We start from the raw sequence: 14,996 nt of genomic DNA, 5'->3' as shown, positions 1-14,996 counted from the left end.
TTTTATGTAGTGGGACAAATTCTGAATTCAGTTGCACCTATTCAACCTCACTGACTTGCTCTAATTTGTAGTGCAAAAGTTTTCTCCTACAGTTAAACCATGACGCCCTTTGATCTGAAAGCTCATGGTCTGTATTGTAATATGTTTGTTAATCTTGTCATGTTATCTACCGTGTTTTATCAACTTTTTTTAGTACCTATATAGCTACAGACTTCCTGGATATAGTAATTTAGAATGTATGAGATCAGATGATAATGTGCTTTTGCTTTAAAAGTGTGATGGATATATATGCTCTTTTGGTCCCTATGTTTTAAGAATTGTGGAATCCTACCAGGTATTTTATCTCTGCCATTTTGGAGACAGACAAGGCTAAATCTAAAAAAAATAAGAAGATTCTTTGTAACTACTTTTTAATCAGCATTTAAAAACAGTTTTCACACCTACGGGTGGTTGATAGCCAGCCAGTTTGTCAAGTTCCCCAGCAATATCCCAAGGGAATGAAATATTAATCTTGAGTGTAATCAGATTATAATATGACTCTAGAGGCCATGACCATAAATAATGCCACCCAGTGAAAGCAAATTATTATTCTACATTAACAAAGAGTGCTAACAGAGATTGTTGTAGAACCCTACAGTACTAATATTAAAGTGGATCTGTTAATCAGTGGTCAGTCTAGCACAATGGAGTCCTCATCCATGATTAGGGCTGGTAAGTGCTATGGTAATACAAATAATAAATAAAACAAACAAGATATGACCTATCACAACCTTTGGCAATACACTGCTACCTCGATATAACGTCACCCGATATAACATGAATTCGGATATCACACGGTAAAGCAGTGCTCCGGGTTGGCGGGGCTGCGCACTCCGGTTGATCAAAGCAAGTTCAATGTAACGTGGTTTCACCTATAACGCGGTAAGATTTTTTGACTCCGGGGGACAACATTATATCAAGGTAGAGGTGTACCTCAAAATTTCAACTGCAATATCAGAACTTCTGAAAGAAGTCATTGCCAGCAGTATGGCAGCAGGAAGAAAGTACTCATAAAAACTGAGATGTACCAATCTCTGCAAATCTCATGGGATGATTTATTTGCTATGAATGGTACAAAAATCCAAACTAAAAAAGATTGTATAAATATTGCTTACGGAGAATGATCATGAAACTCATAAGGACCCACTTCTGAATGCCTGTATTTTAAAGGAATAGAAAACACTGTGCCTATGTTGAATAGGCAAAATTAGCAAATACACAAATAACTGGGCATGTAATTGCATTTGCACACCAACATTTGGTGTATATAAAGCACTGAAAATAAGTGGGTGTGCCTGGGCATTATCAAATAGCATTTGTCCCAATCTAAGAAAGCAATTGCACTTTCTGTAGGATTAGAACCAAACCAAACCACACCCACCACTTCAGTAACGTATTTGCAATGTAATCATTTATAATTTACTGAAAGGTATAATGGTTCTATTCTCCATTTCATGCAAATCAAGGGCCTGATCCTGTTCTTCCTTGGAGTTTGGGGGATCTTCTATCACAAGGCTCTTCGCACCTTGCAGGATCAGGCAACAAATGGCCGAGGGATGTATTTTCTCTTTGAAATACTCAAAATGTTTCCTTTGTGATTTTTTCTTCTTTTAACTTTGTATTAAATATCTACAAAGTTAAAGATGGTCACAAACCTCAACACAATCAGCATTGAGAGCATGCACCAACAAAAGAGATCAAAGTGAGAATACAATTTTCTGAAAATGTTGTAAGACAACATTACTTAGTTTTGCAGATCAAGAGGTTTTCAAAATACTAATAACGTTCAGATCCACAGTCCTGGGTGCTTATTTGAAAGGAATTGAACTTTGAAGATTCTCCCATATAATTATATTGACCCCTATTAAAAAAATGATATGGACCACTGGTAGCTCACTATGAGTGTTTTGCAGTTTATTGCATTTTTGCCATATTCTGGTATTTCAGAATTCTAATATTCAACATCACAATATTAGGAAAACAAATATAAGAGGTTAATTTTTGTGGATAAGAACTTCAGAGAGGGAAAATAATAATGTTGTGTTAATGTCTTTTCTCTATGCTTTTTGCTTTTCATTTTTATCCAGATTTCTTACAGTCTCTGCTTTGTCATATCAAAACAAATCCCTGAGCTACAATTTGCTGACTAATCCTAGTGGCCTGTTCAGCATCCATCAGGTGACAGGAGAGATCAGCTTGACTCGAAGTGTGGATTATGAGAGTGACCACCACCAATACTTGCTTCTGGTCAGAGCAACAGAAGGCCAAGAGCAGTTTAGCAGTGTAGCTGAGGTAACACCGCATCATTCTGTTTTGATCAGGACAGCCCTGATTTCCCTCCAGCTTATCCAGGTCCTTCCAGATTCTTCATAGCTTTAATTCCCATCCCCTCCTTTCTACCTCACATTCTGTCCCACTGTACTCCTAGTCTTTGTGTTGTGTCCTTGTCTCTGGTTGAGGCAAGAGCCCACTGATGCTACTCCTGAAATGACCCATTCATGTAAGATGCTTCTTTCCTCTTCAGGAACTGAATTTACTGCCTCTCCACAATTCGCAGCCCTTGCCTGCTCAGAGGGGAAGAAATATCACTAGTCCAGACCTGATGCCACTATCCTTGTTCTAAACTGGCTCACAGAGCATGGTGTATATTCTACAGTATTTTCATTTAAAAAGCAGAGAATATGAACACAGAATAATTTTTAGCTTAAAGAATGGGGAACAATCGTAAGAAATGAAGCAATGGTAATTTGTAATGGATATACTGTATCTAAAAGACATCAAGTCACAATACTCTTAAAAGCTTTTCTAAAGGTGAAAAAATAATTGAAATACAGATCTAGCAGATGTGTACATATATTATTTATTTATTAGAGACCAGGAACTTGTGCTAAGCACTGTACAGTCATGTAACAGAGAGACCTTCCCTGCCTCAAGGAGCTTACAATTTAAGTATAAGATACGAGACAACAGGGGCACACAGTAAAAAGACGGGGAACACAAGGAAACAATGAGATAACATTGGCCAGCATGGTAAGCAGAGGTCTGAGCACACAGTCTGCTGATAACCTTTGTTGATTGTTTTATGGAAATCTCAGCAGAGAAGATTTTAAGATAGTATTTGAAGGAGGACAATGAGGTGGCTTTGTGAATACTTAGGTTGTGATTCTAATTTTACTTACAATCTCTTTACGCTGGTATAGCTTCATTGACTTATGTGGAGTTACTCCTGATTTGCATTGGTTTAGGTGAGAGGAGACTTAAACCCATAATATTTGTCTTAGGGGAATGAAAACATTTTAATGAAAACCATTAGGAGTCAAAATTTGACCTCCCATTCCATATTTTTACCTCCTGATTTACACCAATGTCATTCAGTTCAAAATCTGGTCTCAGCAAATTTATACTGTTAAAAGCGTAATATGCTTGGCAGAAGAATTAGTTGCTTTTATATTTATAGTGGTAGAAATAATAAAAATGTATTGCAAGATGCAGTAATGAAAAAGAATGCTAAGAAAATGGAGAATACATTTGTCCTACAATTAAATAAGAAAATAAGAGTCAATGTCCATGAGGAAAAAATGGAAAAACCTTGCATAGGGCTGGTGCAAGGATATTTTGCACCCTAGGCAAAACTTCCACCTTGTGCCCCTCCCCTATCCCTGACAACCCCCGAAAACTAGTAAACTTAGCATTATAAACATCCTGTCAGAACAGGTAAGGGTTTTGTAATGTTTCTTTTTTACCTTTAAGGCATTTCAGTTGTTTGCCATTGCCTCTGATAGTGTTCCATTCAAAGTCTTACTATTGTGCAAAGCTAAACAATTGAGCCTTGCATTGAATCACCAGCCAGGTTAGCCAGGGTGACAAATCCCCCTTGCCCCAAAGGGCCATTATACCCTGGTGACTAATTTCTACTCCAAGTCTATAAAGCAGAATTTTAAGGTAAATACTTTATTCCTTCAATATTACCCATGCACACATCTCACAAAGATTCTCACTCTTGACAAGTTACCAGCCTTGTGTAGATACCGACAAAGAGGAACATGGAAAGGAAGTGCCCTGTAAGACACATGTGGGGTGCAGTGAGTTTGTCAGGCCTGCGGTGACGGCTGTTTGTGAAGATCAGGGGGCCCTTCGCCAAGGGGTGCTGGTGTCGCAGTGAGCTTGGGATGGCTGACAGTATGGGGCAGGGCACTGAGGCTGATGGGGCAGGTAACACTCAGCTGGGGGGTAGGCGGTGCTGTGATGGGGCAGGGGCAGGAGCAGGTACCTGTCAGTCTCCAGTGCTCAGGCCACGCCAGGGCCAGCAGTCTCTTCACCTCGGAGTCTCCCACACTTGCCCGGGGGCCACTCCTCCTCTCAGGCTCCCCGACCGCTGCTGCTGTGGCCACCCCGAAGGACACAGGCGCAGGGCACCACCACGGAGGAGATGCAAGGGGCCGGGCTCGGCTGGGGCCCCGCACCTGCCGGCTGAGAGCAGCAGGAGCTGGGTGCCTCTGGGGGAGAGCTGGGTGGCCTGAGCCCAGGGCGGCAGCAGCCTCCCTGGCAGCAGGGCAGGCAGGGAGTGTAGCCTACCATGGGGCAGGAGAGGCCATGCTGCTGCTGCTGCTGCTGTTTCCTGGCCCTGCCGCATGGTGCAAAGGATGGCTGTAGGCGGGAAACAACAGCAGTGTGGCCTCTCCTGCCCCATGGCGGGCTATGCTCCCCGCCTGCCCCTGTTGCCAGGGAGGCTGCTGCCACCCTGGGCTTGGGCCGCCCAGCTCCCTCTGAGAGGTGCCCGGTTCCTGCTGCTCTCAGCTGGCAGCTGCAGGGCCCCAGCTGAGCCCAGCCCCTTGTGTCTCCTCCGTGGCGGCGTCCTCCACCCATGTCCTCCTGGGCGGCCGCGGCGGCAGTGGCCGGGGAGCCTGAGAGGAGGAGTGGCCCCTGGGCAAGTGGGGGAGATTCTGAGGTGAAGAGTCTGCTAGCATGGCCCGAGCACTGGAGACTGACAGGTACCTGCCCCTAAGCAATAATGTAAAAAAAAATTTGGGGCACTGCTTTTTGGCACCCCAGGCGGCTGCCTAGTTCACCTAGTGGTTACACCAGCCCTGACCTTGCAGTAGAAGAATTTTTGGATATGACAGTTGCCACTACTTAAGAATTTCTGGATAACATAAAAACAGTTCTCAGCGGGGAATGAACAATCTAACAAAAATGACTCTTCCTACGGGCTATAGCTTCTGAAATCCTCTAAGAAGATTATTTTTGGAAAATCCTTGCATCAAATATATCTATACCAGTGAAGACATTGCTCAGATCCACTTTGATACTACTTAATGCTCTCATCTCTTCCATTCAGGTTTTGGTTGTAATCACAGATGAGAATGATTGTGCCCCAGAATTCCAGCAGTCAATCTACAGCAAAGACAATGTTCCTGAAACAGTTCCCATGACAACTGTACTTCTGCAAGGTTAGCACTTCAAAGTCTATTCACTACAGTCAGTAGGAGAATTGTTTTCTGCTGCTAATTAGAATTTTCCCCTCTGAAACACCAGGTACCAATTCTAGGGTGGGATGCGCAACAGCTTTGAGGAGGTACTTGGCACCTTGCAGAATTGGTTCATGAGCCCTGTGCATAGCTGAAAGAAGCTGGGAGAGGGAGGAGAAAGGAAGGAAACAAATCTTTTCTGTAGGAGTATGAAGTGGCAGTACAGATGCTGTGGCTGCTATTACATCCTTAAGAGTTGCAGTAGCCCAGCAGCTGCTGTGTCCCTCTTTCAGAAGGATGGAGATGGTCAGTAGTTGTGAGTCCATCAATGCATCTCTTCTTTGCACCTTTGAAACCACCCTGTGCGCTGGGACAGAGGGAATCCTTATGGAACACAGCTCTATGGTGCACACAGCCTCTGTGGGCTGTCCACATGCTGTGTCCTCCCCAACCCATTCCACTGAACTGCACCAGGGTCTTTTGTCTGTATGCATGTGTGTTTAGGTGAGTGAAGGGAGCAAAGTTTTGCCCCTACTGAATTTATAACCAAATAACTCAGTTTTAAATTATGCAGTTCTGTGTTGTGCATGAAATGGTGAAAAAAATCGGTTTTTATATAAATAAGGGCATAGTCTGAAAGAAAAAGCAGATTTACATCAAAATAAATACTTTCATGCATATTTAAGGCTATTCCTTCAGTTAATTTTTCTTATGATTTGAAGACGTATACACAGGTTAAAATAGCAAATTATTAGAACATTAAAAACTGATCTCTTGAATGGGAAATGAAACTTTATAATCTAGTAATGTATTATTTTAGATTGTGCATTTAAGAACATATTTAATTTTATATATGAGTAGTCTAATTGAACTGTGTGTGACCACTCTTGTATATGAAGTTAATCATGTGTTTGTAGGAGGCAAGCCTGTTGGAGACAAAGTAAATTTGGGTGAGTGGTACAAATCAGGTGGACATGAGAATATAAATATCTACGTAGGAAGAAGATTTTTGATAGTAGAGGGCTCTTTAGCAGACAAAGGCATAACAATGGGTGGAAGTAGCCAGGCAACTGAATGCCTTACCTTGAATTATTACTTGTTGATATAAATATTGAGAGCTGAAGTAAAAAATGTGCTTTTTTTACAGTTTGTTTTCAAACTATAGTTAAACAGTATAAAATATGCTATATCCTGTACTACTTAAGTTATTTCAAGCACCACATGTTAAAATAAATGTTGTTACTGTTATTTTTATGCCACTCATTAATTTGTTTATTAAAGTTTATATAATTTTAATCCTTAGACCTTAATCTAGGAATTTGTATTTTTCTTCTGTTTTAATAGTGACAGCCAGCGACTGTGATTCAGAAAAAAACTCTGAAATAATATATTACACTTTGAGTCCAGATTTTAGCATTTCTTCACATGGTACTATCTTCCCAGCAACACAGTTGGACTATGAGCGGCCCAGCCATCTTTATGAATTTATAATTATGGCTGTAGATAAAGGAGAAGAGCCAAAGACTGGGACAGCAACTGTTAGAATCCATGTTTCAAACATGAATGATGAAGCACCCAAGTTTTCTCAGACAATGTAAATATATAAGATGTTTTTAAAACTCTGAAAATATTGTTCTTAACTTGTGGATGTCAAGATATAAAGAGATATCACAGGAACTAAGACGTGCTCAGAGGGCCAGATCTTCACCTTGTTTAAATTGGCATAGCTTCATTGAAATGAGTGGATATATGCTGATTTACACTCCACAAGGATTTGGCCCAGAAATTTCATACTCACAGTAAAATAAATCCTTAAGTTTGGTTCCTAACTGCAAAATTTAGAGATGATTTCAAAAGATTGTGAGAAACATTCTTCACTGATGAATCTGAATAGTCCAAGTTAGTCTTGAACCTTCTTCTGGTTCTTCCAGCATATACGTCCTACCAGCTTAGACTTCCATGGGTTGATTTAGATTTAGACTTGCTCACTTAAACACACTTACCCTTACATATCACCTCTGAATTTGGTCCAGTAAATTTAAGCTGGTGTAATTCACACATCAAGTGTCCAGAAGAGACAAGTGAAGCAAGACAAGGAATGAAGAATAGCATTTAAAAGCATGTATGCTCAAGTAAGATGCCCATCTTCTTCCATCTCCTCACCATATAAATCATACCAACATAGAATCTTTTATATTCACTCACACATTGGCAAATCAGAAGAAGTAAGACTAATGGGATCTGAGTCCAATTTATACATCCTTAAACATTCCTACAGAATTTGACCCTGTGAGTCATCATTCCTTGTAGGATAGCTACTTCAAATGGTAGCAACAAAAGTAGATTTTTAAAATAGAGATGGCCCTGAAATGGAGCCTCCTAGCCAAGATCTCCCTCCCTGAGTTTTTAATATTTGAATTCCTGCATCCAAATGCTCTTCCGGGGTCCTGGGTTTGGGTCGGATCCAAAACTAGAAGTCTCTTTCTGGATGTATCCCAATATATCAGAAATCTTTTGAGATAAACTTCTGACAAAATTTCCATTAATATAAATGAGAACAAGAATGAGTCATTAATCTGTAGTGCAAAAAGTTCAAGCTTGTAAATTTTACAAAAAAAAATATTTTTTAAAAATTCTTATTGGGAAGTTTTGCAGAACTTCATCATCAGTCTTAAAGTAAACAAATATTATGTTCATATAGGCTCCAACCACTGCTAGCTCTGAAAGAATTCTTTACTCTACACATGCTAGATAACTTACATTGGTAACATACATTGTGTTAGTGGGAGAAAACATATCCACTAGAAGTGAGAACTCACATTATTACAGGGAAGGTTTTGGAGACTATTCCTATCCCTTCTCCCTCTTCCTGCCCTGCACAAGTGCTGGCCAGAATCCTAATGGATACCACAATCCTTACTCCATGCTGGAGCTTGCCTGAGTACTAATTGTCTGAAAGGTGCAGGGTGGGTCAGAGCTGGCCAGAGTTGGTCAGAGCTGGTTGTATGGGGATATAGCAGGACATGATAGCCTTTCCAAGAGTGGTGGAGTTACTGCTTCAGACTGAGTACTCCAGGAGACCCAAGTAGAAAATCAGCCAGAAATGCTGGGAGTCCAAGCAGTATCTCTGTCCCTCCACATCCCAGCACATCCAGAGTGCATAGCAGAATCTTGCCCTTAATTAGACAGTTTAGGCTTTGGAGATAGTGCTGCAAAATGTTTACTATTTTATTGAATTGTTAAAACAAAATGTTTAGTAGATGACAGAGTCCTAACTGACTACTGCTATACGAAGAAATCACAAGATAAATGTCAATAATAAATAAGTGGAATGCTCTTAATCTCACCCAGTCCCATCTCCCATCAACACAGGGAACATTTTCCAGTCTTCAGTAAGCGCAGTCCTCTTTAAACCTTGAGTCTTACAAGTGTCTGAATCTGTGTCAAAAGCAGTATGAGCTTACATGCAAGTTACAGACTCTGCAGTGGAATTCTCAGGTTACCACTGTCAAATTCTAACTTTTATGCATCAGCTTAAAAGTAAAAGTTGCTCAGAGCAAAGATCAGGAGGGGATTTTAATGGAGCCAAACTTGTGGCTTGTCTGAACACGATGTCAAGACTTCTTGACAGTCCTTATAATACCTAAAGGTAATATGTGTCTTTACAATTTCCTACCTTCCTTCCTTCTAGTGAGCCAGCATCTGAGGGGGAACTGAACATCCCTCAGATAGTTTGGCTATGAAAAGAGCTGAAAAATTCTTAGTGGTCCTCTGCATGTCCAAATAGGGCTAATCCAGAATCTAAAGACTATAGTTCTTCAGAACATGCGCCCCTTTAAAAAAAAATATTCCAGGCTCTTAAATGGATGTTATCAAGGCTGACAGGCACACTAATCCATTATCCTCTTATTTCTTGTATCTTTTTGCAGTGTCCACATAATTGTTTAATCTTATATGTGGTTATTCCTTTAAAAACAAATGCTTCATTGTAGTACCGTTTTTTCCAGGTGAAAGCTTTCGTTTTGGTTTATCTTGACCTTGCTGATGCCCTCCTGAATCTAAGGTTGAACTTCAAGCAGGTCTTGTCTGATGTTGGCTCTGTTACATAGATTCCTTGTGATCATCTGTAATTTAGTTCCTCTAAAGACACTAATCTGCAGTTAATTTTATGCTCAATCATGGACCAATGCAGAGATGCAAATCAAGATGATGTTGTCCTTTTAATGCTTTGTTTAAATAGATTTACAGTCCAGTATAAACTCATAATTCTTAGCCTGGAGCTTTCTCGCCCCTTAATTATCCTATTCCTCGATTATGAGTTGCTTTAAGCTAACACTCTGTTTCATTTTGTCAGTTTTCTCCTTCTGCTTCTTCGGAGACCTTTCTTGATGATTTAAACTCTTTTGCTCCTATATTTAATGCTTAAAGTTGTCAGAGTTACAGTTCACTTGGTTTTCTGATGCAGAGCTAAGACAATGGCCTTGGGGTTTTGAATAGCTGAGCTAAACCAGAATCATTTAGTTCCCTTATTGGATTGCATATTAAATGCTACCCACCCCCAACCCTATCTTAATGCACCAGCAAATACACACACACAAATCAATACATGTAAAATGTAAGGGAAGTTTTGTCTTGAATTCAGTCTCTTTGTCTAGGAATATATATGGCCCTTACTGTCATGGTATCTGAGTGTGGTTGATTTCATCTTGCAAGTCTGGCCATGTTGGGACTGATTATGATCTCAGGGTGACCAGATATCCCGATTTTATAGGGACAATCCCAATTTTTGGGTTTTTTTCTTCTATAGACTCCTATTATCCCCCCCTCACCCCTTGTCTTGATTTTTCACACTTGCTGTCTGGTCACCCTAATCTCAGTGAACTGAGTGAAGTTACTCTGGGCTTACACCAGTGTACTTTTTGTTTACTCATATTTTAGGTTTTTTATTTAGGGGAGTGTTTTTGTTTTTGTATTTTGAACAAGAATCCTAGTGTACTCTAAATCGAGTGAGAGCTCGGATGGGAAAACCTGGTGATAATTTCACCAAGTGGAGGTTGAAGGATGACCCCAAATGTGATTGGGAAGATCCTAGACAAACACTTGGGCACAGCCCGATACAGTTCCCTCTGTCAACATCTTGCACTCCTGAGAAACTATGGTATTTGAGATAAGTGATAACACAGGGTCGTGGTTGCAGTTTTGCAGTGATAAGCTATGATGATGACCCATGTACCCTGGCCCCATGTATCATGCGTGATACAGTATATCCTGACATTCATATGTCCATTCTCCGTGTGTGTGTGTGTGTGTAAAATGGTGAACTCCACATTTCACCCAAATCCTTGTTTAAGGTAAACTTTCTTTTTCCTAGAAGTTTGCAGGGGAAATCTATTAAAGGGAAAAGCAGAAAGAATCTGTTAATTGGTTGATTTAATGTCCAACTTTTATTGTTTCATTGGTTAACAAGGTAGAATATCTCATCAGGTTAATTCTATTATTCATTAAACTATAAACCTCTACATTACATTTAAACAGTCAACAAATGCTGCTCTAAAACATACATTCAGTTGTACATATATTTTAATTGACTTTTTCATTATATGTCATAATTTCTTATTACAATTCTTTTTAACAGCTACAGGAGTTTTGTTTCTGAAGATGCAGGCCCAAATACGTTGATTGCTACAGTCGATGCTATAGACCCTGATGGTGATGGCCTGACTTATGACATTATAGCAGGGAATCAAAAGGGAAACTTTGTTGTTGACCCTCAGAAAGGTAATGATAAATTTGCCATTGCTATTCTGTCTGCAGTATTGAAAATTTTCAGTTTATTTGCAAACACCAGCACATTGAATTCAGTCTTTAATAGTTAGCAACAGTAAAATTATTTGGTGGGATATCCTGCTTTTGCTGAGCTGCTACAATACCAATAAGAGTATGCGGTAAAATATAATCTAACTATTCTACCTTTTACAATCCATCCTTTCGTACATAGGCGCTGACTTCCTGATTTCCGGGGGGGTGGGGAGGGGGTGCTTGACCCTTGGTCCATGCCAGGCCTGGCCCCTTCCCCCAAGGCCCCACCCAACCCCGCCTCTTTCCGCCCCTGTTCTGCTCCCTCCAGTGAGGGTGCCCCATAGACAACCGGTGCCTCCCCATACTGGGGGGAGTATGATCTAAAGGGAGGTCCCATGAATGGTCATGTCATCCCCCACCAGCGACCCCATCCATGCCCAGTCCGGGGCCACTGCACTCTCTCCAACCCATGTTACCAGCAAGAGGGGATTGGTCTGTCCTCACTCTGCACCTGCCTCCCTGGCACATTCCTGGCAGGAGGGAGCCTGGGCAGGGAGTGGGAGGGAGCTGATTTGTGGGGCCCGCTGGCAGTCAGAGAGACTGGGTGAGGAAGCGGGATGAGGAGCCCACCGGTGGGTGCTGGGCTTCAACTCTGGAGCACCCACAGAATTGGTGCCTTTGCCTCTTTAACTCGGGTTTAATATATATATCATTTTCCTAACAACTTTATAACATCCCTGGTTATTTGTTCACTGCATTGTCTGTCTGAATCAGTCAAGAGAGAGAGAATAGTTACCCAATCAGCAGACATATGCTGCATCCCAGTTCCATAGTTAGCGAAGCATTCAGCCAAGGAACTGGAAAACATACCATTTAGGAAATTAATTACCTAGGTTGCTAAAAATTATATTCCAAAAATTGGTATGAGATTTAAATTGCCACGAAGAGCTTTGAGCCATGTGCACTGTTTCAATCTGATATTGAATATATGAGTGGCTGTTTTCTTGGTCGTAACATTCTTATTAAAAAGACAAAATGGTGTCAGAAAGCTTAACCTGTATACTATGATGTGCAAAGATATTGCACTACACCGTCTGATATAGCATATGCTGGAATAGAGGCATACTGTGCATGTTAAGATCTCATCATGCAGTCCTGAAGTAGGTAAAAATCTCATTGACTTGTTGGAATGGGTCAAATGAAGAACTGAATAAGGACTGCAAGGTCTGTGGTTTTGCATTATTGAGGACAGCATTTTATTGAACAGAATAGTACCATATTCAGTACTTTAATGCTAACGTAGCCTTAGATCCTCCTCCTACTGACATTGTCTGTTCACTTAAAGCTTGTTTGTGCCCAGAAGAAAAGGGCACAAGGAGTCTCCCTGTCACTTGTGCATCCAATGAGGGACCACGCATAGTGTGGCAGTTCTTGCGCTCCCTTGGGTGAAGTTCACCTCTGTGAAGAGAGCCAGCATAAGTCTTACATGTTTTATTAGCAAAGAACGAAGCTGAATGCAGGTTAAATTGAACAAGTAGAACTTTATTAAACTCTGTGCACTGCTCTGTCCATGTGGCTGCATTGCTTCTAGCCCAACTCCTCACAGTCCCTGTTTTCCTGCTGTTCCCTTGATAAAAGTCACTCCAGGAAACATGGGCCCTTTGACTCCATTTCCACTGATCATGATACATCTTCCTTATTTTATAAACATTTTAATATAAACATTAAAAACATAGCTGGTGTCCAGAGCCGCACCCTTGTTCTTTCAGACAGAGGTTGATAACACATATCTGAATTGAAGTCTTCTCTTTACCACAGATGCAGATGGTTTCATAGTCTTTCAGATAGTTTGGTCTCCTCAACATGTGATCATACTTGGAGTGACCTATCTCTGTTTCCCTGTCATCTGTCTCCAAGTCTAGCAAACTATCTGTCTTTGCAGTCTCCTTTGCCTCCAATGGTTTTCTGTCTTTCTGTTCTGTGATAATCGCTGTATCTCTGTAGGCTGTCTCTGGGCTGCTGGCTCATAAGTGCTTCTTGTTCCTTTGAATATATAAATTCCAAGATCAGAAAGGAACATTGTGATCATACAACACAGGCAATGGAACGCCTACAAAATAATTCCTACTTCTTTTAGAAAAACATCCAATCTTGATTTAAAAATTGTCAGTGGTGAAGAATCCACCATCACCTGTGGTAAATTGTTCCAGTGGGTAATTACTCTCACTGTTAAAAATATATGCCTTATTTCCAGTCTGAATTTATCTAGGTTCAACTTCTGGTCACTGGATTGTGTTTTACCTTTTTCTGCTAGACTGAAGAGCTCATTATTAAATATTTGTTCTTGTGTAGGTTTTTATAGACTGTTATCAAGCCACCCCTTAACCTTCTCTTTATTATGCTAAATAGCTTGAGCTCCTTGAGTTTGTCACTTGTCTCTCTTCTGATGTCACCTCAGATGATGTGAATCCCACTGCACCCTTGCAGATCCTTTATCCCATTCCTTCTGGTGTCTCTCTAATGGCTGGATCCCCACAGGAGAGCCTGTCTGCAGGGCTGGTAGGTTCTTAGCTGACTTGTTGTACTCTAGAGCCTGCTTTTTCTGATTGTTGGCTATCTCCTCTCAGCGTTATCTCTATACTTCAGGCCTCAACAGGTCTCCTTTCATTGGTAGCAGAGTTTTGTCCTTCTCCCCATCAGTGCCCGTGCTGGACTGTTTCGGCACCCCCGTGTTGGGGTATTTCTGTGTACCAGAATGCTGACGATCTGAATCACAAGGCACAGTCTTGTGTAACAGTCTCCTAGCTGTTTTCATAGCTAATTCCACCTTGGCTGGGGAGGAGGTATGGTGCTTCAACTCTTATTTGCTGGCAAATTCCTTGAATTTTTCTGAGGCAAATTGGGGTATATTGTCAGAGGATACAGTGTCCAGAATGCCATATCTCACAAAGTAGGCCTTCAGTTTGCCAGTCACTGCCTTACTTTTTGTATCCAGAAGGGCATTGACCTCCCAAAAGTTTGAATAGTAGTCCACCGTAATCAAGTATCGCATTTCATTGAAGGTGAATAAGTCTGCTCCCCCCTTTCTCGTGATTGGGTGGACAACTCTCATATAACTAGCAGGTATCACGTCCTACCATCAAGAAGTGTAGTTATGTATATGTTCCCGGCCGGTAAACATGCTCTTGGGGCTGATTAAGGCAGCTGTCAATGCTCAGGTGTGACGTGTATTTTTTGTATGACATCCTTACATAATGAGGCAGGGACAATAGCCCTCTGCCCTTGAAATATAATTCCATCCTGCACACTCCTCTCATCTTTAATCTGAAAATGTGGTTCTGCTCTGACTGGTACTTGGCTTTTGTCTTCTGGCCTCCCTGTTAGTATCGCTGTCTTGACTGCCTGTGGTTGGATGTCCTTTTCTGTAGCCTCTTTGATTTCCATCAGCTTTGCTGTTGAAACTGGGGAGATAGTGCAGCATGTTAATGGATTTAGTATCCTAATTCCCCTCTCTCAACTCACTGATGCTGTGTATATATGCCCTGCTCAGGATGTCCGCTAACACCAGTAGTCATTCTGAACAGTATCTGATCTCTGTCTGATAGTGCTGAAGTTGAATCAACATGTGCTGCAATCTCTCTGAAGCACTAGGAAGGGGCTTTGCTATAATTGTTCCTAGGGGAGTGTGGT

General features: G+C 41.1%; 1 protein-coding gene across 1 annotated transcript in view; it reads left to right on the top strand.

Annotated features, from left to right (window-relative positions):
* The window catches only part of LOC115660508 (neural-cadherin-like), a 154,479-nt gene that overhangs the window by 62,462 nt on the left and 77,021 nt on the right, over nucleotides 1-14,996 (top strand). Inside the window, exons 6-9 of the mRNA XM_030581981.1 lie at nucleotides 2,127-2,331; nucleotides 5,378-5,489; nucleotides 6,852-7,101; nucleotides 11,143-11,285. Coding sequence (XP_030437841.1) covers nucleotides 2,127-2,331; nucleotides 5,378-5,489; nucleotides 6,852-7,101; nucleotides 11,143-11,285 — 710 coding nt within the window. The remainder of the gene's footprint in view (nucleotides 1-2,126; nucleotides 2,332-5,377; nucleotides 5,490-6,851; nucleotides 7,102-11,142; nucleotides 11,286-14,996) is intronic.

Source organism: Gopherus evgoodei, chromosome 12 (genome assembly GCF_007399415.2).
Source record: "Gopherus evgoodei ecotype Sinaloan lineage chromosome 12, rGopEvg1_v1.p, whole genome shotgun sequence".
NCBI lineage: Eukaryota > Metazoa > Chordata > Testudines > Testudinidae > Gopherus > Gopherus evgoodei.
This window is presented reverse-complemented; position numbering and strand designations above follow the sequence as displayed.